Source organism: Ananas comosus, linkage group 2 (assembly GCF_001540865.1).
Source record: "Ananas comosus cultivar F153 linkage group 2, ASM154086v1, whole genome shotgun sequence".
NCBI classification, from domain to species: Eukaryota; Viridiplantae; Streptophyta; class Magnoliopsida; order Poales; family Bromeliaceae; genus Ananas; species Ananas comosus.
This window is the reverse complement of record NC_033622.1, coordinates 16,492,824-16,515,474: the sequence shown is the minus strand read 5'-3', so window position 1 is coordinate 16,515,474 and position 22,651 is coordinate 16,492,824. Positions and strand designations below refer to the sequence as shown.

General features: G+C 40.5%; 3 protein-coding genes and 1 pseudogene across 5 annotated transcripts; 3 read left to right on the top strand and 1 right to left on the bottom strand.

Annotated features, from left to right (window-relative positions):
* Window positions 823-4,464, top strand: LOC109728826 (putative BPI/LBP family protein At1g04970). Of its 2 annotated transcripts, none has more exons than XM_020259358.1 (6): window positions 823-1,398; window positions 1,803-1,942; window positions 2,085-2,433; window positions 3,209-3,457; window positions 3,609-3,734; window positions 4,021-4,464. In XM_020259358.1, the coding sequence occupies exons 1-6, from the start codon at window positions 979-981 to the stop codon at window positions 4,249-4,251; spliced, it is 1,515 nt and encodes a 504-aa protein (XP_020114947.1). In that variant the 5' UTR covers window positions 823-978; the 3' UTR covers window positions 4,252-4,464. The 2 variants fall into 2 exon arrangements, with proteins under 2 accessions (XP_020114947.1, XP_020114957.1); XM_020259368.1 differs by having other exon boundaries at window positions 1,262-1,398; window positions 1,775-1,942; window positions 4,021-4,454.
* Window positions 5,058-8,816, top strand: LOC109728837 (ribonuclease Z, chloroplastic). 2 transcript variants are annotated; one of them, XM_020259375.1, is made up of 8 exons: window positions 5,063-5,618; window positions 7,017-7,179; window positions 7,260-7,330; window positions 7,419-7,514; window positions 7,621-7,734; window positions 8,219-8,287; window positions 8,478-8,552; window positions 8,621-8,816. In XM_020259375.1, the coding sequence occupies exons 1-8, from the start codon at window positions 5,211-5,213 to the stop codon at window positions 8,708-8,710; spliced, it is 1,086 nt and encodes a 361-aa protein (XP_020114964.1). In that variant the 5' UTR covers window positions 5,063-5,210; the 3' UTR covers window positions 8,711-8,816. The 2 variants fall into 2 exon arrangements, with proteins under 2 accessions (XP_020114969.1, XP_020114964.1); XM_020259380.1 differs by lacking the exons at window positions 8,219-8,287; window positions 8,478-8,552; window positions 8,621-8,816 and adding an exon at window positions 8,002-8,148 and having other exon boundaries at window positions 5,058-5,618.
* LOC109706503 lies at window positions 10,545-17,554 on the top strand. The gene is made up of 8 exons (XM_020227378.1): window positions 10,545-10,718; window positions 10,856-11,280; window positions 12,507-12,834; window positions 13,139-14,526; window positions 14,856-14,969; window positions 15,717-15,868; window positions 16,498-16,632; window positions 17,197-17,554. Exons 2-7 carry the CDS (start codon window positions 10,942-10,944, stop codon window positions 16,544-16,546), a joined length of 2,370 nt encoding a protein of 789 aa, XP_020082967.1. The 5' UTR covers window positions 10,545-10,718; window positions 10,856-10,941; the 3' UTR covers window positions 16,547-16,632; window positions 17,197-17,554.
* On the bottom strand, window positions 18,453-21,332 carry LOC109728243 (annotated as a pseudogene).

Sequence of the window (22,651 nt, the reverse complement as noted above, 5' to 3'; positions counted from 1 at the left end):
GCCGTTGTCTTCTTCTCCGCATCCAGCCCGACCCCGTTCGCCGCGGCCGCTGCCGCCGCGGCGACGGGATCGGGCTGGGGGTCCGCGGCGGCGGAGGAGAGGAGGAGGGGGTCGCGGGCGGTGGAGAGGAGGGTGAGGAGGGGGGCGACGGTGAAGAAGGATGGTGAGGAGGGAGGCGACGGTGAAGAAGAAGAGGTGAGAGAAAGAGGAAAGAGAAAAAGTAATAAGGGTATTTTGGTCAGTTTGCTGAAAAAGCGGACCGAATCTGCAAAAACGAAAAAGGTGACCCGGTTTTGCAAAAGCCCAAAATAAGTGAATTTTTTATGCAAAAAGGCCTATATATAGTTAACTCATTTTGACATGAAAGCAATAAAATATATAAAATAATAAAAAATTACTTGATAGAACCTTTTAACGAGTTCATTATGAATTTTTATTTTCATTTTTCCTACTATTTAATTAGTGTCTCTTTAAAAAAATTATTAGATTTTATCAAAATTTATTTATTGGTTAATAGTATTGTAGAGATTGACAAAAAAAAAAAAGTATTTATAAAAAATAGTATATGATAGAAAAGTACAAATAAATTTAAAATATAGTGTAGAGACTAGAGATTGACAAAATAGAATAATATTTTTGAAAAAATAATTATATAATATAGTGAATAAAAATAATTATAAAGTACCGTTTAGTAGAGTACAATTAATACGGTAAAAAAAAAGGACCTAACTTTGAAAGCACAGAAAGGTCAATGGCTCCGGTGCAAAATTTTTATTTAGCCGTACGATCAATAATTGTTATCGAAGAAGGTGAAGCCGTGGCCTTTCAAGCAATCATCCATGCCGTTTTCCTTTACCCCATCCTGCTCTTCCCTTCACCCTCTCCACCTATCTCTCTCCTCTTCCCGAACCCTCATCACAAACCCTAGCCCTAGCGCTAAAATCCCTTCCCCCATCCATCTCCCTCCTCCCAAACCCCATGGCGCCCCTTCTCCTCCTCCTTCTCCTCTTTCTCCCAACCATCTCCTCCGCTCCGTCCACTCCCCATTCCCAATCCAACGAAAACGAGGCGTTCATCTCCGCGATCATCTCCGAAAAAGGCCTCGAATTCGTCAAGGATTTGTTGATCGAGCAAGCGGTGAAGTCCCTCATCCCGATTCGACTCCCCGATGTCGAGGAGTCCATCAGGGTTCCGTTCATTGGCGGAGTTCGCATGGCGGCGACGAATATAACGTTGTTAGGCATCGATGTTTCTTCTTCGGTGGTTAGGCCCGGGGAGTCGGGGATCGCGATCGTCGCGTCGGGTGCGACTGTTAATTTGAGCATGGATTGGAGGTATTCGTACAGCACATGGATACTTCCGATTGAGATATCCGATCACGGGACTGCTTCGATTAAGGTAGTACAATGTGTTCTCCAATTTCTAGTATTTAGTTGTTTTATTTCTGCTGGAATTTAAGTGATCAGTTTTTCTTAATTCTCAGGTGAATCTGTTTTGGGGATTTTATACTGCAGCATTATTAAATTTAGAGATAACATTTTAGCACTCCTTATTTTTGATTTTGTAGCATCTGTAAAAAAATTGCACCTTTTTATACACTCACTGCCTGATTAATGATCATAGTAGTCATGCTTTTTTACTTTTACTCAATATTCTTTTCCATAGTTTGACTATGTTGAGCTTCACTATAAGAGCCATTGATATTTGGCATTTAAATCTTTGTTCCCCTTCTTCATGTCTGCGCGCTTATGTTGTATACATATTTCAATAAAAGGTAATTGATGATCCTGCTTCTGGATAAGGTTGAAGGAATGGAGGTCGGGCTTACCATGAGCATGAAGAATAAAAATGGAACTCTGCAATTGACTGCGATGGAATGTGGCTGCTATATGGAGGAATTAATCATAACATTGAATGGAGGAGCATCTTGGTTTTATCAAGGGTATGTGGGTCGATAGTGTTAGAGACTGTAATAAGGTTTTGATTTATGCGCTTTTTTTGGATTCCCCGTTCCACGCTTGATACATTAACACTTTTCTTTTCTCACCATATATCATGTTTTTTTTTTTTTTTTTAATATATAGGTTTGTAGATGCTTTGGGGGACCAGATTAGATCTGCAGTCGAAAACACAATCACTAATAAAATAAGTGAAGGGACATCAAAGCTCGATTCACTACTGCAAAGTCTTCCAAAGAAAATCAATGTGGACAATGTTGCTGCTTTGAACGTGACTTTTGTAAAAGATCCAGTATTTGGAAATTCTTCTATTGAGTTTGATATCAATGGCTTATTTGTTTCCTCATCTGGATATACTGATCCACGCTGCTTGCATAAGTATCCCCTTCTTTCATCTTGTGGTAGTGCATCGAAAATGCTTTGGATTTCATTGGATGAAGCTGTATTTAACTCTGCGTCAGTGGTATACTTCCAGGTAAGTTTTCATATTACCTTATGGGAATCTACTTTTTGGTTGTTCTTGTCAGATCACCTTACTTATGTACATCTACTCTTTTGGTTGAAACAAGACTCTGCATATAACTGGTGAGCGTGTTATGATTTATATATCTTCAATGTAGTATCTCATCCTACTACATTTTCCCTTGAATTTTGTGTTCTTCTTGTCTTATGTACTTGTACAATTGTCCACGCCTGGTAGTACAGAGAGTTCAGTGTCTTAACATAATATATGAATAACACATCAAAAAAAAGAATAGATCTATGCAGAGTCATCTTAACATTATATATGAATAACCCATTAGAAAAAAAACAGATCTATGCAGAATCTCAATTTGAAGTAGTTTGTTAAGTTGATGGTAGTTTTTTGTATTTGTCTGTTTTCAATTTGCATGTGTTCTTGAATATGTAAGTCAAATGACTCAAATCGCCTAGGCTATATATGGTATTTTCTGTTTACATATGTTCTTGAATATGTAAGTCAAGTCGCCTAGACTATATGTGGGGTGTGGTCAATTTATTGTACCCTTGATGCATAAAGAAAGGATTTTCATTAACTGAAAAATTAATTTATATATATTTTGAGTTCTTTAGATGCTAAATAACAACATGGATCTTAAGAAATAATGTCCTAGAATGTCCTAATATTGATTTTGAGTATATTTCCAGGGGAAAAAATTGGAGTAGAAAGTATCAGATCCCAAATCTTTCTTCGAGCAAATTGATTGACTCTGATTAACCTTTTCCTTCAGGCTGGTTTGATGCATTGGATTGTGGACAAGGTACCTGATCAATCTCTAATGAACACAGCTAGCTGGAAATTTCTGATTCCTCAATTATACAGGAAGTACCCAAATGATGATATGTTGCTGGATATCTCTTTGACCTCACCCCCGGAAGTGAAGATTAGAGAAGAAAAAATTGGCTCTACCATTTACTTAGACATGACAATTGATGTATTGGATAACGCAGAGACAATTCCTGTGGCCTGCATATCAATGGTGAGCTTATAAGGGCAATACCTTTTGTGTTCTTTCCTATGCTTTAATTTGCTCTCACAGTCATCATAAAACCATGAATAAACTTAGTTTTATGCGTTAACTTGCAGTTCATGCATTTTAGAATGATAATTCTCTTGTGATTTTTCCGCAGGAAGTTACTATCTCAGGGTTTGTGGAGATATTAGGGAATAACCTGGCTGGTAAAGCCACAATGGATGATTTCTCCCTTACCTTGAAATGGAGTAAAGTTGGAAACTTCCATATGTCGCTGATCCAGGTATGATAGCTTGGTCATGGTTAGGGCCTTCTTCTAGGCTTTTAAATGTTTTCTTTTCTAAATTAAAGATATAAATTAATGTTTATTTGCTTCTATCGTCTATATGAATTTTCAAGCCAAAACAAATGCCGAGTCTTGATGGACAGTAGGCTGCCTATTAGTCCTTCTGGCTGGTTTTTTTTTTTTTTTTTTTTTTTTTTTTTTTTTTTGCCATCTCATCATGAATTTTTAACTACGGATGATATCAAAATGATCCTTTATTTCATGCAATTGTCTCTTCCTGCAGGGGGTAATACGGGTTTTCCTGAAAACCATATTTGTGCCGTACGTGAATTCCCATCTCAGACAAGGTTTTCCTTTGCCAATCGTTCACGGGTTCACGCTTCAAGATGCATACATTCTCACGTCAAACTCGAGGACTATTGTTTGCTCCGACATGGTCTTCACCGACTCAAGTGGTACGGTGCACACCCCATTTCAACAATCGGACCGCAAATTGGGAAAAGTTTCGATATAATTGGAAGTTTTTTAAATCTGATGTATATACTTTTAGTACGACTCTGTTTGTAATTCTGTGTTATAATTGTATATATGTTGTACATAATGAGATTATGTTAGTTATTTGTAGTGGTAGGATAAAAGTATTAAAGTGTTCAATTGAATTGCTATTTGTTTGTGTGCTTTACCTTTATCTTAGTGAATGAGCTAGCTTCGGGTTTCTATTTGGAAAGCTGAGTGGAGTATCAGAGACTGATGATTATTCACTGCGTTTGCGTCAGTTACTTTTAAGAATAGTTTATAACGGATCAACTAGAGAGACGATCATGGAAGCAAAATAAGTTATGAGTTGCTTGAATCGGACGGGTTCTGTTTGCTTCAAGTTCTATCTCGGTAAATCTTCTACAAAGAATCACCAACCGTTATCGCTTCCAATTTGAATCCCCCAATTATATGCTTACAAACATTATTGCAGACTTTTTACAAACATACTTCTAGCAGAAGTGCAGTTTATGTTACGAAATTAAATAATAATTTAAGGTAACATTTTGTTCGGGTATAAACAAGAACTAGCTATTATATTTGAATAAAAATTGAATTGTTTTCGAGAATAAAAAAAATAACGTTTGAATAGATAATAAAGAATAAAAAAAATAATGGATAATTATATATAAAAAATAAAGGGGTTGGTGGAGATAGTTATACTAGGTTATTTTAGATAACTAATAACTACTATTTTCGGATAAAAAATTAATATTGCATAAAAAAAAAAAAATTCTACATATTCATAATTTCATACACCCGGTCTGCTCGTTATCTTCTGCCTAGTTCGTCCAAAAGCCGCTCTCCTGCCCTTTTCATTCCAACCCCTTCTCCCAAAGCCCTAGACCATAATCCATTTCCCTTCTCCTCCCCCACTCTTCCCATGCCTTCTTCTTCTTCTTCTTCCTCTTTCTCTTCTCTCTAGAGCAATTTCAAATGCCGATCTCTTCGACCCTCTCCTCCCCGTCTCTCCCCTCGCATTTCTTCCCCTTCGACCCTCCCCACGCCGCTCCTCGCCTCACCGTCCCCTCGTCCTCTTCCCCTGCAGCCGCCGCCGCCGCCGCCGCCGCCGATCGGTTCCGTGCCCTAGCCATCAAGAAGTCGGGGTTCTTGTCGGTGATCGACCGGGCCATGGAGGAGGAGGAGTACCGGAGGGCGAGGGCGGAGGTGCGGCGGAAGGGCGTTGACGTCGAGGGATACCTCATCGAGGGCGTCTCCGTCGGCGGCCACGAGACCTGCGTCGTCGTCCCCAGCCTCAACTCCGCCTTCGACATCGGCCGCTGCCCCGCCAAGGCCGTGCACCAGGATTTCCTCTTCATCACCCACGCCCACCTCGACCACATCGTACGATCCCTCTCCTCCCTCTTTCCCCTTCTTAATGCGGTTTCTAATGGTGATGCTTTGGGAAATTGGGAAAAGGAAGGATTTGGTGCAATTCAATACAAATATAGTATGATATTAGCCACAAAGTATGCGGTCAGAACTAAGGAATCTCTGAACTCGTCATTTTGAGTTGTTGGGTTAGGAAATGTGTAACAACCCAGCCCACTAGCAACAATAACTCGTTGGGCCTAACCACCGGTCCAAAATGATTAAGCCCAGTTATTATATTTAGTGTGTCTGCTACTTATAAACCCAGCAGGCTTTCCCACATTATCCGATGTTGGACTATTGGGATGTCACATACTCCTATCGTTTAGATCCTGATGTCCTCGTCAGCCCTCGTCAGCCCGGCCCAATCATATACATAGTCCTGAGACCTATCTCACACTTTTGGCTGTTTATCAGGCTCTGATACCAAATGTAACGACCCGACCCGCTAGCAATAATAACTCGTTGGGCGTAAACCACCGGCCCAAAATGCTTAAGCGTAGTTATTATATCTAGCTCAATCAAGCTTATATACTCCCACATCTAGTTATAACCATCCGATCACACACAACCCAAGATCACCAGGCGACGTGAGATTTGTCTCGCTAGCCTTTGTCTTTCCGACCCTGACTTAACTTGTCAATCACCGATCCTGACTTAGTTTGTCATTCCAACCCTAGCTCAGTCAAGACTTATCTCACACTTCCGGCTGGTGAACTGACTCTGATACCAAATGTAACGACCCAGCCCACTAGCAATAATAACTCGTTGGGCCTAATTACCGGCCCAAAATGCTTAAGCCCAGTTATTATGTCTAGTGTGTCCGCTACTTATAAACCTAGCAGGCTCTTCCACATTATCCGATGTTGGACTATTGGGATGTCACAAAAAGATTCTAATTTGCTGACCAAGATCACGGTGTAAGATCCCTGTTCCCCCCATTTTTGCCCCCCATTTTAGGTGCATTTGATCGTGATGGGTCCAAATCACTTGGTAATTAGGGATTACGAGATAGCAAAGGAACAAGAAATTTACTTTGAAGATATTCAAACATCCAATTGGAGTTGTGAATGAATGGCAAAGTGTGGTGTGCCAATCAGGAAATCTGTGAACCCTTTTTAATATTTTGAGTGGTTAGTTGTGAGAAAAATTCTCAAAATATCTACCTAGTTTTGCTGGCATTTAATTCTCTCTCTCTCTCTCTCTCTCTCTCTCTCTCTCTCTCTCTCTCTTTTCTTCTTTTTTTTTTAATCCTTTTTAAACGTCGATCTGTCATGATTTGTCTGATCTGTTTTATTTTTCTTTATTTTTCCTCTCAAAATTACATTTTTATCTGCTAGAAAATAGTTCTCAGTCATGATTTCGTTGTAGGGTGGCCTTCCAATGTACTTGGCTACGCGCGGCCTATACAATTTAAAACCTCCAACTGTATTTGTGCCCCCATGTATTAAAGAGGATGTGGAGAAGTTGCTACAAATTCATCGGACCATGAGTCAAGTTGAACTAAAAGTCGAACTAGTTGCTCTGGATGTGGGTATGAAAAAATATTTTACTGCTTCAATCTTTCCTTATCTTTTTGATTGATTCTTACTGAATTTGTTACCAAAATTTTAGGAGAGACTTATGAGATTCGTAATGATCTTGTCGTTCGGCCATTCAGAACTCGACATGTTATACCCAGCCAGGTATCCTTCATTAGATCATTCTTTTTGAAAAATATCGTGCTTATCTACCTGTCTTGTTACACAACTTGTGTTGCCAAATATGATTCAGGGATATGTCATTTATTCAGTGAGAAACAAGCTCAAAAAACAGTACGCTCACTTAAAAGGCACGCAAATCAAGAAATTGAAGCTTTCCGGTGTTCAGGTTTGTAGTCACTTGCCACTGGGAGGAAAAAGCCTTGTTAGCAGTTACATGCCAAATTCTCTTTATCTGTTGATTTCGTATTGATGACTGCAAATCTTTTTGTTAGATTACGGACACCATATTATCTCCAGAGGTTGCCTTCACAGGAGACACAATGTCGGACTTCATTATCGAGCCACGAAATGCAGATGCTCTGAGGGCAAAAATTCTTATCACAGAGGTATGTTTTATTATGCCATTGAGGTGTAATTGTTTCGGTTGCAATGGGAGTTTGTTAAATCAGTTTTAGAAGCAACAAACACTAGCCTATCTGTGTGGCAAATCAACTTGTTCAAATTTCAGCATATTATCCACTTCAGTTTCCATCGATCATAACATGCATCTTGTAGTAATTGGCAAACAATAGACCAAAATTAATATGCGTATTATATAAGAGTTTTGCATTGTTCAACTCATATATTCAGCCTGCCGTTTTACTTCTGTGTAGGTTGAGCTCCTCGAGTAGATTATGAACTCTCTTTTCATAGGTAACATGTTGCAGAAAAACCAACTGTTATGATGAAATGTCCTTTTGGATTTGCCTTCTATATTCTCGGACAGTTATTATTATAGTACAAGTCTATTAACAAGCTAATAACCTAGTGTCTATTGAAATTTAATAACTTGAGGAAAGAATTGATGTATTGCATTCCTTTTTGTGGCAGGCTACTTTCCTTGATGAAGAAAATGACATCAACCATGCCCGGGAACATGGTCATATGCATTTGTTTGAGGTAACTTATTGCCTTAACTTGTATTAAGATTTTATAACCAGAATTTTGATGATGACACTAGCGCATGGCCCTAGTATACATGCTTTATTATGAAGGGATTTTAAAAGTTTTACGTCTTTGGTAGTGATTTACGGATCAAAATGTACAAAACAATGGCCTGAGTAGTGGTAAAATTATGCATATTTTGCAGATTATGGAGCATGCTCAGTGGTTCCGTAACAAGGCCATCTTACTCACACACTTCTCATCTCGATATTATACGGAGGTAATGTATCAATGTCTCAGCTCATGCAATGCGTTGTCAGCTTACTGAAATCAGTTTTATTTTTGTAGGATATTCGTTTGGCTGTGTCAAAGCTGCAGCCAAAGCTCTCTTCTAAGGTTGTTGCTCTTACAGAAGGCTTCAGATCAGTTTATAATTGAAATGTAAATAAACATTCTTCATTTCTAGTTGTCTTCGACAGAATAGTATTGTTTTTATCAATTCTTTTGGTGGAATCTGTATTCAAACTTGTGTTTGTCCCTCGTATCTCTTCTTTCGATGCATATGATCCATCTCATTAGAGCAGTTGGTGGTAGCCTACCCTTTTATGTTTGCAATTTCAGGAGCAAACGTGATCTATCTCAAACCCAATAATTGTTAGGAGGTAAACCCTTGATCCGAGAATTGAATAGAGACAGAACCATAGGGCTTGGCAACTAGAATCAGTGTACATGCCCTACAGTTCAAGGATTATTCCGTGTATGATCGAAATAACACGGTTTAAATCTAAATGTAGTGCTGCTTCCTATTTTGTTATTTGCACTTTAAGAGTGCCTGGAGGTTACAGTATTCATCTGGTGGAAAGTATTGTTCAATCAATATTTTGATGGGTTCAAATAACAGAATATCCGTTATCTTAAATTATTGTGCAAATACTTGGAGGTGATGATCCTATATATCACTGTCATCAGCAGAGGCTCCCCACCTGAGCGTGCTGTGAAGTTGAAGTGCTTGTGATTGATTTCGTCCTGCTGTCTTCTACCAGCGCCTCTCTCATTGCCTTATGTACAGTGGTTCCAAATTCCAATGATCCTCGGGAGGTTGTGGGTCATTGTTTTTGCCGCCGCTTCTTTCTCGTCTATCATGCAATCATCAATGTCGCCACCTATTCATGTTTTTGTTGCCTAGTCCCCAGTTGATTCCTTGTCTACCTCCACTATTTTTCTTACTTACGTTCTGTTACCAACTCTATTTTGTATTTCGGTAGAGTTCTTCCTACAGCCTCATCTTTATTGAAGCTTTGAGGTTTAGGATTTAGAAGCTCATTTAAGTTTTCTATCGACAGCAGATTCTGAGGAATCAATAAGCTTCGTTTGGAGGTGCAGAGAGTTACTAGTCTTATGGAGATGGGATTTTGTTTTCGGGAGTCGTCTCACGTCGCACCGATTGCTCTTGGATGGTCGCTATTTCTCATTCGTGGTGCATGGAGGTATTTTACCATAAATTTTTCAACATTCTGCAGGTACATGAAGCTGCAATGCCTCGATACTAAGCGGCCCTAAATGGGCACAACCTTTACAGGACCCAATCTAACTGTTTAGCGCCTGTTTTGGAGCAATGTCAAACAGTATAATTAAAAAAAAAAAAGAATTTAAAATACAGTAATATAATGCCCATCCAAATAATATATATATATGCGGTGAAATATTAATACTAAAGTAAAAAAGTACTCCATAAAACTGTCAAGAGTTTCCAAACAGGGGCCGTACACATTTCTTTTTTTTTTTGCCCTTTTCACACCTATGTCTCTCTAGCATATATTTGCCAAATTCATATCTGTAACATTTCTTATATATGCAAAATCGAAGAATTATATGTGCTATTTATATACACTGCAGATTTTCTTTTCTTTTTTTTACGTTAATTTATTTCATCTGCATACCCTAGCAAACACACGAACCTGAGAAACGGGTCAAGCCCGAGTTCGAGTCATCTTTAGCGAAGCGACGGACTTGACTCGACCCAGCCGTTTCAAAACCCGAAGAGCCCCGAAATGCCAAATCCCGCAACAGGACACGTGGCATATTCCCATAGACCACTCCGTCCATTTCCTACTCGGCCTCGTAGTCGGTCACCGATCCAAACCCACGCCGCTTTCGAAGACCATCCGGTCCGGTTCAATCCCGACCCGAGAAGCGAAAATAGAAAAAAAAGAAAAAGAAAAAGAAAAGGGGTAAAACAAAGGAAACCCCTCTTTCCCAATCGCTCCTATTTTCCCTCTTTCTCTCTCTCTCCTCTCTCTCTCTCTCTCTCTCTCTCTCTCTCTCTCATCGCCTGCTCCCCAAACTCTCACCGCCATCTCACTACGATATCCCCCTCGCTTCAGTTTTCTTAACCCTCTTTCTCTCTCTATACGTCTTAAGCCTTCGAGAATTACCCGCCAAATAGGTATTTAAACTCCCCTTTGCCCCCTCCCTCTCTTTCCGATCCCCCTCCCTCCTTCGCCCTCGCTAGGGTTTCGCTCCTCCCCCCACCCCCCTCTCCCCTCTCTTTCCAATGGCGCCTGATTCCTCCCTTTCTCGCAGGTCCCTTCCTCCGCCGCCGCACCATCGCGCCTCCTCCTCCTCCGCCGCCGCCGCCCCAGGGACGGGGATCTCCGCCGCCGACGGAGATGGGAGACGAGGGCGCGGCCTCCTCCTCCGCCGCGTCGAGGAAGAGGGGGAGGGACGGGGAGCTGAAGCGCGTGGCGGAGGTCGTGATGGTTCTGTCGGCGATGGCGGAGATGAGGGGCGGGCGGGATCCGACGGCGGCGGAGACGGCGATGATGGCGGAGGCGAGGGAGAGGCTGGCGCGGGTGTGCGAGGGCGTTAGGCCGAAGGATTTGTTCTCCAGGGAGGCGGTTAGGGTTTTGGCGGAGGATCTTGGGCTAAGCCGCTCGAAAGATCCAGTGATGGGGTTCCGGCCCCCCAAGATGACCATTGCTGAGAAGGTCTCGCTCACCAAGAGAAAGGTCTGCTCCCTCCCTCTGCTGTTAATTTGTTTACAAGAGGTTTACTCCGGTGGATATGAAAATCCGAATTTGTTATGTGTTTGAATTGCTGCTTGGTTTGGATTTTACGAGTGTATGCTGCATTATTGGGATGAAAATGTTAACTTCTGAGATCAAACTAGTCCAAAATCAGAGTAGGTTATTGGTGAACTCTAAAGTCTCCATTAAGCCTGTCGGGATGGATGAAAATCTTGTTTTGTTCTTACTCGTTTGTTTAGTTGATGAGAATACACTAATTGATCAGATGTCTACAACCATGGTACTATATTTGATCTCCCAAGTCATTTTCTCGAAACAAGATAAATCACTTCATAGGTGGAATGTGTTGTCCTGACAAATCATAATTGCCAACTATTTGCAAAGGGGCTAGAAACAAACCCCTAAATTGCAATTAGAAAGCAATCCTTGTAGAGCACAAGTTATCACTGGGTAATTTGTTCGAACATCCAATTGGGCTCTTGCATGAAATTTTCTTTGTGAATCATTATGACACTCTCCTTCATGTTCTATCACTAGAGTAACTTTTCTTTACAAATTTGTAATTATGTAAAAGGGTAGCACATGACATCATCAAGAGAACTCTATCACCTTTCAAGAATGCATTTTACCGTTGAATGTGGCGAAGAACTCTTGCACTTTTTACAAGCTATAACTGCTGCTTATGCTGTGGCTTTGTTGATCTAATCTTTTCGATGAATTTTAAAGCAATGTATTTCAATTCTGCTGGAGTTGTTAAATTACCTTCTCTCACTCATATCTTCATGTCTATGAATCAACAAATTCTAAAAGATAAAAGGGAAGAAGATAATTTTTCATTCTCGGTTGATATGGGTGACTCAATGTTGAGACTTGGACATGACTTTGTTGAATGATTCCATTGCGGAGGTAAGAAAGTATGGCTTAAGACAAATCATTATGTCCTTGTAACCAAGGGAATAGTTGGTCAGCGAGCTAAAATGTTTGATATTAATTATCTTTTCTTTGTGCCTACTTTTGTTTATTGCACTGCCGTTGGTGAAAGTGTGGGTGCAAGTCACGTGCAACTTTTTATCTACTTTTTGTTTACTCTTCTAGCTGGAAGCTGTTATAATGATGCTAGTCCTTTGTATTATCAAATCTGCACAAAATTGTTATTTGCTGTTACATATCTGATGGCTTGTCTTGCAAATTTGGTTGCAATTTTGCAGATGGAGGAAGCAAAGGAAGTTGCCATGAATTCATCTGTTTATTCATCCCAAGGAACTATGTTGCATGGAGCATCTAGGTTTTCTTTAGACAAGACAAGTCCATTGGCACTCTCTGCAGGAGGCTTTCAGAGTCCTACTGTCGCATATTCACCTGCACTAGCTTCTGCTTCTGCCTCTTTGAAGCAACCGCAAATAAATGAAATTCATCAAGCAGTAACTCCTGAAAAAGCAGTATTGGGCCCTTCGTTAGCATCACCTCATCCAGAAGCAGCACATCTCAGGTTTGATGCACGATTTGGCGGACCGACTTATTTAACCCAGGCTAGAGGTAATCTTCCAATCTCTCCTTTGCCTTTGTCCTTTCACATGTTACCAAATTATGCAATTCTTAGAATTTTTGTGCTATTAGCTTAATTCTGTCTATGTATGTATCTTGGTAGTCTATTTGGCATTTTTTCCCCCCTCCTCCATTTACCTTTCAACATTTGACTTGAGGTTGTGTGCAATTTGCAACCTTGTATTTTATTCTCATTCTTTAATATTATGTTTTGGTCCATCTTATTTATTATTGCTGAAATGGTTTGTTTATTCCTTGTTGATATTCTAATTTACCTTATTGTATCTTCTGTCAGCTACTTCTGTTGACTATGCACCGCAAAAAGCCTCAACAACTCCTGTCCAATTAGCATTAGCTATCCCAGCACAGACAAGTAAATCGGTTGATAATGAATCAAATTTATTGCCAGCTTCAAGTCATGCAATGAGGGATCGTCAATTGAAGACATTGACAATTCAAGCTGGGGCAGGAAACCTTATTATGGGACATCAAACTGTAAAAGGCCAAACATATACTCATCCAGCATCTGTTGCCCCCGTTTTTAATGACATATCCAAATACGTGCAGCAAATATTGCAGCGGAAGGCTTCAAATCCACCTGACTGGACACCGCTGTCAACTGAATACATGAAAGAGCCTCTGAATTGCCAAGTATGCAAAATTCTTATTACTGATGTGGAAAGCTTGCTCGTTTGCGATAATTGTGACAAAGGGACCCACTTGACGTGTCTTAATAATTATAAAGGACCTCCTAAAGGTGAGTGGCACTGCCCAAAGTGTCTGACCTTGAGTCATGGCAAGCCTTTGCCACCTAAATATGGTAGAGTTACGAGAAGTACTAGTGCACCCAAGGCCGCATCCAATGCAGTGGGGCATAACCATGTTTCTGGAGAGAGAAAAACCGAATCTTCAGACCCGAAAAGTAATCAACAAAAAATAATAGCAAATGGAAATTCTACCATGCCAAATGCCGCATGTGCTACTAACACTAGAGGTGATACTGTTGAATCGAGTCCAAATACTTGGACAGTAAGTGCAGAAGCACATGCGAATTTGTCCGGTGTTGTAATGAAAAGGGAAGGCAATTCGTCTGCTGAAATCTTATCTAGTAACTCGAATGATTGGATTGTATGTACTAATATAAGCACAAGATGTGAAAGTTCTCATGAGAGCATTCAGAATAACCCTACTGAGTCAATGTCTGTAGTTACAACGGAAATCACGAAGTCTGGGCAACTCAATGGTTCTGATAATAAAAAGGCAAATGAGTCTCAAGCACCCTCTACGTCTCGTATTACCAATAACACAGAGGTGGAAAGCGGTATCAAAGCTTCTGCTAATGAAAATCGACAAGTCAGTGAGCCCTGGATCAATGAACTAAAGGAACGCGTGAGTGGAAAAGAAGCATCTGAACATAGTGCTGGTAGCCATGATGGGTTAGATTATGGAGACAATCATCAGACAACTCCAAATGGAGTTTTGGAATCTAAGGATGAAGTTAGAGATGGTTGTAGATCTTTGCTTGCCGATTTGCATACAGTGGATTGGGTAGGCGATGTCCTTCAAGTTGTGGGTGGAAATTTATATTACAGAGCCTGTCAGGTTAATGGTTCACTGTACAAGCTTCAGGACCATGTTTTAATTCCTGCTGATGGGAACAGTTCGATCCCTTCAAAGCTCCTGGCAAGTCTTTACCATCCCTTTTCGTCTTTGTCATGTAACTACTTAAGATTATGCCTGTCATTTCATAAAGTACCTTTCACTTTGCATAGCAAGGGGAATATTGCTCTTTTTTGTAGCCACCTGTCCATTTGCCTGCCCTCAATTTTCGTTCAGTTTACCATCTGTGGTCAATATTTTAATTTTGGGATGCTCCCTTCATCTGAAAGATGCACAAAGAAGTGATTCTTAATACTATACTGACACTTGATAGTTATAAGCTACTTTTATATTTATCCACATACCATATGTAGTTTTTACATACTGACACTAAGTCTCCCCATTTACTGTAGTCTATGTGGGAAGACAAGGGTTCTGGATCAAAGTGGGCTGTTGTGAATCCTTATTACTTACCCCATGACCTTCCAGACACTGTTATACAACCTTCTGCTGCTGAGGACAGTGAGGTAAGTTATGATAGAGTGGTTTACAATGGTTGTAGAGATTGTTATTGATTACTAGATCCTAAGCTCAAAGTATACATTGGTATATGGCATCTGCGTTTTCTGAAACAAGTTCCTGATAATTGACATTAAACCAGCAAAATGTAATCAGGCATTTTTGTGTCGGCCACACTCATTGCATATTGAATTTCAAAAGCCCCTATGATCTGCGATTGGAGATGCTAAATGTTTTATTTTATATTTAGCCTGAAGTTCTTTATTTCTTTCTCTTTTTCTGGATCGATTTGGGGTAAAGATCCTAGTGGACCAAATTTTTTTTATCTAATTCTGGGCAGCAATTAATATTTAGGCAAGGCCTTAGACTATTGTTTTAGCTGTAAATATTTTTGCAATTAATTCAGACGCAATGTCATGTTCTGTACATTTATCATAGAATTAAGACCTATGAAGTTATTTAATCCGTCTTTACCTTCCTCCATATTTGTGTATGCTGTCCTTATTTTTATATTGTACTGTGCAAAGTCAAAAAAGGAGAAAGTGGCTAATTCTTCGGTTAGCATTTCGTCACAATTTGCCTATACTCTGTGGTTAGGCTTCAGTGCTATTTTTAACATGCTTAATGGTGTGAAAATTTTCTCATTCTTGTAGGAGCTTTTTCATTTTTTAACTTTTGTATAGTGGTTAATTTTTTATTATGCTTTACTGTTGAAACATTGAATGTTTTGATCTCCTTATTGCAAATTGTTACAGGTATATGCTTCAAATATTCAAAGAAAGATAACGGCTGACTCAATCCGCGGCCTATGTGAAGTTTTCTCTATTGACAAGTTTAGGGAAGAGAGGGAAAAAAGAAGTGAATTATCTGATTTGAAGAGCAATTTGCATTCGATTTTCATGTGCAAGTATGCTTTTCTAACTTAAAGAATTCCTCAGGCATAATTATCTTGTGAAATTTTGGAAAGATATTGTTGGATTCCATTGGATGCTATGGCCTATTTCAACAAATAGTTGTGATAGCAATATTCTATAGTAGCTGTAAATATGCTGGGTAATTTGGTTATTTTCCAGTTCAAAAGCAACTCGAACATGAGGACTTTTAAGGTGCACTAAAATATAGCAAGTCAATTCGTAATGTTATTCAGGAGTATTTAGTGGATGGTTGTAACTTTATGCATCGTAGTTTTATTGGACGGTAGAAGATGAATGAATTCATGAACTACAATAAGGCTTTTCAACTTTGGGAAGATTAGGCATATGAAGCCCATATTGTTGTTGCATATCACCTTAGGTTTCTAGCAGTATGAGAATAAGAAAGATGGGTGTTGTTACCTTGAAAGCTGTTATTTAAATACTGGTAGGTTTTCCTAATGAGAGTGCATGTGCATAGTGGTAGATGATTGTAAGGGTGTCAGGAAGATTTTAACAAAGTTGCATGATAATTTTGTTTCCTTGCTTCTGTGCTTTTTATATATATTTATATATATATATATCTACATAATCTTTGTTACATTCTAAAAAACTGGTTCTGCAGATGGAAATATGATGAATCTGCAGGCATCTTGCAGTTGATTAGCAGTTAATGTGGTAGTACTACATATTTTTCTCTGGAGATCTGTAATATACGCATTCGTCTCCTGCTATATTTATTTGGATGGGAAACAAAAAGGTAAACTTTTTCTTATATATTATTTGCTAATTTTTTATGTGCACTTTAGTTCATGGACTCCAGGAAGTTTTCTTACTGCATGTTCTTTTGCCCCCCTACGCGTGCACGCGCGCGCGCACACACACACAATGTGTGTGTATATATACGTGTTTGTGTATGCGTTACTCTGTGTATGTGTGTTGAGAAAATCCAAAGGTGCATAGCAGAAGCACTTGTTACTGAGAGGCGGGGGAGGAGTTATCCAACACACCATCATCAATACCTTGTGACTAACTACTGCTAGAGTCTGGATTTTGGATTGTAGAATGGCCTTTAGCATGCTTTTTAATCTTTTTATTGGAGTGAGAGCAATTGACATTCAACCTAGGACAGATTTTGGATTGTCGGACCAACTTTTACTATGCTTTTTATTCTTTTTATGTAGTCAGAGCAATTGACATTCATCCTTAGTTTTTCTTTTTATATATATATATATATATATATATATATATATATATATATATCTCTTCCAAGGAGCTTTTGTTTCGTGCCCTAATTAATAGCCTTTCTTTTGTTTGTCAACAGGTACCTCGTGTGAACTGTCCCGGGAGAAGCTAATGTAGTGGGTCTCTTGTCACGACGCCATCATTGTATACTATGTAGCTCTTTTCAAGTTCTAGATCCCTGGCCTAGTCCTCGTGTAATTTATTCTGATTTGCTCATCAGAGATGGTGTAATTTACGTGCAGTACATCTGAATGGAATAGTTGAAAGGGATGGCTATTTCGTAGATGCTTTTCACAAGATCGAAAAGGAAGCAGATGGGTACAGGACGGGATGATCTCCAGCATTGGTATTGTGTAGTTAGTGTGGAAATCTTAGTTAAATTTGATCGGTTTGAAATGGAAACACGGAGAAGCTTTTGGTGCAATTCACCGACCTAATGATAGGCTGAATTCAATTAATTCTAATAGATGAATTTAACCACAGTTGCTGGTGTAATTTTGCTAATACTGATTAAGGAATTTAGTGAATTTTCACCTACTTATTTTCTTATATCTAATGAAATATAAATGCACATGCACACACAAATACACACACACATATATATATATAGAGTGAGGCTACTATGCTATCGGAAGTACGGAGCCTTCCGTGCTTTCAGCTCGTTTTCGATGTTGCGACTTTCGAATCGTCGATCGGCTCCGTTAAACTTGATTTAGAGTATTTGGAGTACCTAGAAAATAAATTTTATTATTTTTCGATATCATTTGCCTAGTGATCGAATGGGCTCAAAATCAACAAATTTCAATGGCCGTAGTGAGCCGTTTGCAAGTTTAACGGTGTAGAAATATCCAAATCACGTGAAATTTTGATAGAAAATTCTTTATACTATATAAAACAAGATCAATATCTTTGATTTAAAATTTTAATGTCATATTATTACATTTTGTAAGATTTTTATTTTCAGCCGTTGATTTTGAGCCCCTTCGTTCACTAGGCAAATGATATCGTAAAATCATAAAATTTATTTTCTAGGTACTTCAAATACTCTAGATCAAGTTTAACGGAGCCGATCGACGATTCGAAAGTCGCAACATCGAAAACGAGCTGGAAGCACGGAAGGCTCCGTGCTTCCGATAGCATAGTAGCCTCACTCTATATATATATATATATATATATATATATATATATATATATATATATATATATATATATATATATGACCCAGCCTTGTGATATTCTTATAGCGAAGGTTGATGTGCTGTGGAATACTAGGGTAATTAAAGTTTCTTCTCTGGTGCACTCGATGTCACCATTCTGATGTCTTGAATGGTTGAATTTACTAAACAATATAACCTGTCGTATGAATTTACTAAACAATATAACCTGTTTCTTGGTAGCACAACAATATAGGAGATGTCACCAAAAAAAGGATAGCATCCATATAAATCACTGGGCATCTAACAGAGCAGCATGCAACTTGTGATAGAGCAAAAACTGGTGTAGCGGAACAGCTAAATTTATCGCGGTAACGATGACAACGCGAGTTCATTCTCCAAGCTATACTGCCTGGTCATATCAGCCACCCTATCTTCAGTTGATACATGGCTTAGCAATCTCTGACTCTGTTCCAACCTCTGTGCAGCCCAGGGGTGCCTAGCCCCCTTCTTGGAGCCTCCGAGGGCTTCGAGTTTCACTTCAACTTCTTTCATTGTAGGCCTTTCTTCACCTTTCAACCTTAAGCACATCTCTGCGAGGGCTGCAACTGCTTCTATTTCTACTCTCTGCCCCTCCTCCACGACTTGCTGATCCAGAATCTCAAAGAGGCTGTCGTTTCTCATTAACCATACAAAGTGCGCGGCAAGACTTTGACCTGTCGGCAATTTCGAGTTTGAAATTGGTCTCTCTCTCTTGTTAGCAACTCCGCAAGAATAACACCAAAGCTATAAACATAGCTCTTCTCAGTTAGCCGGCTCGTATGGTAGTACTCAGGGTCCAAATAACCGTAGGTTCCATGGATAGCTGTGGTGATGCCCGCCAGATCTAGGTCTAACGGAACGGATCTCGAGGCCCCGAAATCAGACACCTTCGCCGTAAAATTATCATCAAGAAGTATGTTGGCTGACTTGACATCTCTGTGGAACACTGATATGGAAGCAGCTGAGTGCAGATAGGCTAGAGCCCTCGCGGTTTCTGCCGCAATCCTTAGCCGATAATCCCAAGACAAAGAACGGGCGCCTTGAACGTGAAGATGGTTGGAAAGGGTTCCGTTAGAGATGAACTCGTAAACCAAGAGAGGAACTTCGGTCTCGAGGCAGCACCCGAAGAGCTGGACCACGTTCCTATGGTTAATTTGCGGCAGGATGGCAACTTCGTTTATGAATTGATCGATCTCTCGTTGGACTATGATTTTGGACCTCTTAATGGCGACGACTCGTTGGTCCGACAGGATGCCCTTGTAGACCGTGCCGTGGCCTCCACGGCCGAGGATACAGGTCTCGTTGAAATCGTTGGTTGCTTTCTCGAGCTCTTTCAAGCCGAAGATCCTCATCCTATCCGCAATATCCTTATTCGAAGATATCAGTTGCTGCAGCAACAACCCGCGGTTTCTCTTGAAAAATTTCTCTCTCAACTTTCTCGCTCTCCTTGCCTTCAACTTGTAGATGAGAAAGGCGATGCCGACGAGCAGAGCTCAAAGCCCAATACCAATGCCGGCCCCTGCGATAACTACACCTGGGCATAGATTAAATGTTGCGCTAATTAGTATGTGCGCAGGTAAAAGTTGGCGTTTACAGAGCTCTGATTTGTTCTTTGCATTCACATTTTTGAGGCTATGTTACCTGAAGCTGTGTAGAGTTCTTGGCCGGAGAAGCATCCTTTTTCAATGGTCGGATCACCGTTTGTTCCTGGTGGACAGCTGCACTGGTACGATCCTATCTCATTTTGGCAGATTCCATAACATGGATATGTTTCTGGTTGCTCGCAGTCGTCAACATCTGACCACTCATCAGAAGAACAGACGCCAAGTTAGCACAAGCCTAAACTCTATGCAAAATACGTGCAGCAGCAGTAATATCTTCAATCTGCAAACCTTGGCATCCATTAAGAACATAAGGATTTCCGTGGAATCCATCAGACCAGTTGCACCGATAACCAGAATACTCTGTGGAGTCGATGCCCGCGCTATTTGCGCTTCAGCAGCCAAAGTCCGCCCGATTCTTTGCTTCTCCGCACGACGAATTGCCGAGCGTCCAATCTAGCACGGCTGGGATCGCCAGCGAATCCATCGCGGAAGGATCGTCGACTCCTGAGCTGAACTTCTGCTCCAGCATGCGGGAGTTTCTCCTGAACCATTCCTGCTCCACCACGAAGGCCTTGTTCGTGAACCTGACGGCCCAGCTAGGCGTCTGGTTTAGCGACCTGAGCCGGATATCGGACGATCTGAGCCCAATCGGCACGGTCATCCGGCAGCAGCCGACGGCGGAGCACGAGCCATCCGACGGAGCACGAGCTTCCTCGTCACGCAGACGGAGGCGCAGATGCTGACGAGCTCCTCTGAATCCGGGAACACGAAGTTGGCGAGGACTCCACAGCCGATGGCCGTGAACTGATTCTCGGAGACGGAGAGAGTGTAGGGGCCGTCGGCCGGCAGGCCGGTCCAGGAGTAGCTGAAGTCAAGAGAAGGGGTGCTCAGTATCTTGGTATTGATGCAGGCTGTCGCGCGGAGCAATGAATTTGAATTGTGCCATCGCCTAAGAAGAGCTTCGGAGGCTGATGGTTTTGGTCGCAGGTGCGGTTGAAGCCTTGGCGGGAGCATGTTAAACCGATGCCGAAAGGGTAGGGGATGCTGATGCCACCGCAGGCCGTCGGGCATCCGGCGGCTATGCCTGCAGCCGCAGCAGCTGCAGCTGGTGTTATTGCTGCTAGAAGCAATAAAAGTGCTGCAGGACCTATCCTATCATCTTTGCACCTCTTCTACTTCTTCAGATTCAAAAATTTGAAGTTGGGAGAAACTGGGCGAACATGATTTGCTAAAGTAAGTTGGAACACTCGAAAGCAGGGCCTGGAAATGGATCGATCTCCTACTGGACTATGATTGGAGAGAGACAATTCTTGTGGGTTGTGTGCAGAGTCAATTCATAAGGAATTGTTCCCGTGTCGGTTAGCAACAGTGGCTACCAAGTTCACACCTTTTCTAGCCCCGCTGTTGAACAACATCCAGGACTCTTATAACCAAAAAAAAAATGTGAGTTAAGCTGGGGCTGGTGGTATAATTCCTCGGGAGCCTTCGTTTTCTACAACGATTGTACTACATGCGTTGTGTCTACAGATTTAAACAAAAGAGTGGGAGATATTTTATCATCATAAGCCAGAGACGCTTGTGGGTGAGGTGTTAGATTACAGGTTCATGCATCCAATAACCATGCGATAGCTTTTAATGTTTATTATATTATTATTATTATTATAATTATAAGCAGTGGATTACCATTGTTTAAACTAAATCGCTCTGTGATTTCTCGTTTCTCGTCTTCTATTCATTTCCTTAACTTACACTTCAAATAAAATGCTACTGATAATTTTTCCAATCATTTTCATTAACTACTATTGTTTTCTTTTTTCGTCCGAAAAACTTAAACTAATTATAGAACACAATTTAACCAAGAGGATCAACGAATTAAAATGAAACCCCCAAAAAATAGTCAGAAAAAACTAAAACTAATTTCAGCTTTTTTCAAAATAAATAAATAAATAGTTGAATGTAGGCATCAAATGACGCAAACTGCGATAATCGGCACACAGCTTGCCCGGAAGATGACCGAGCTACATTAAAAAAAGAAAAAAAGAGAGAAAAGAGAGATAGAGGGAGTGAAAAAAAATACTAAAAACATTAAAAATCGAAGAGGTAGCTCTTGATGTGCGAGGAGGTCCTCTAAAAATGGCTAACACATGCACCATCCCCTTCTTCTATCCTCCTCGCTATAACACCCAACATATAAAAGGGGCTAAAATCACTTAATTGAAAAAAAAAAAAGAAAACTGTGGGAAGTTTGGTAAGCGGATTGCTTAGGAAAGAGAAGAAGAGCGATCCGACCAGTTTTCTTCCCCCGTTTTAGTTCCTGTTGCTACAGCCTTGCAGGCGATTTCAAGACTAGGGCAATCAGAAACCCTAATCTCGGTACATGTAGCCCTAATCCTTTAATAATAATAATAATAATAATAACAAAAAAAAAAAAACCTTGAAACCCTAGTACAGGAAAAGAATTGGGGGAGGACGGCGATGGGGCAGAGTTTTAACTCCTTTATAGGACCTTCAAACCCTAGAGAAAGGTTAAACGTTTGAATGTATAAACATGGGTTAACGGGCCCAACCCGGCCCGGTATTTACTGGGCCGAACATGGTCTCCTGAGTATAAGAAAATTATCCGGAACAAGGCTTAGTTGTTAAAAAAAAGGCCCAATGGGCCGGAACTTAAACTGCATGGTCAAGCCCACTATCTCCGATTTGTGCGCGCCTCCACGCGATCGACATTTCAACA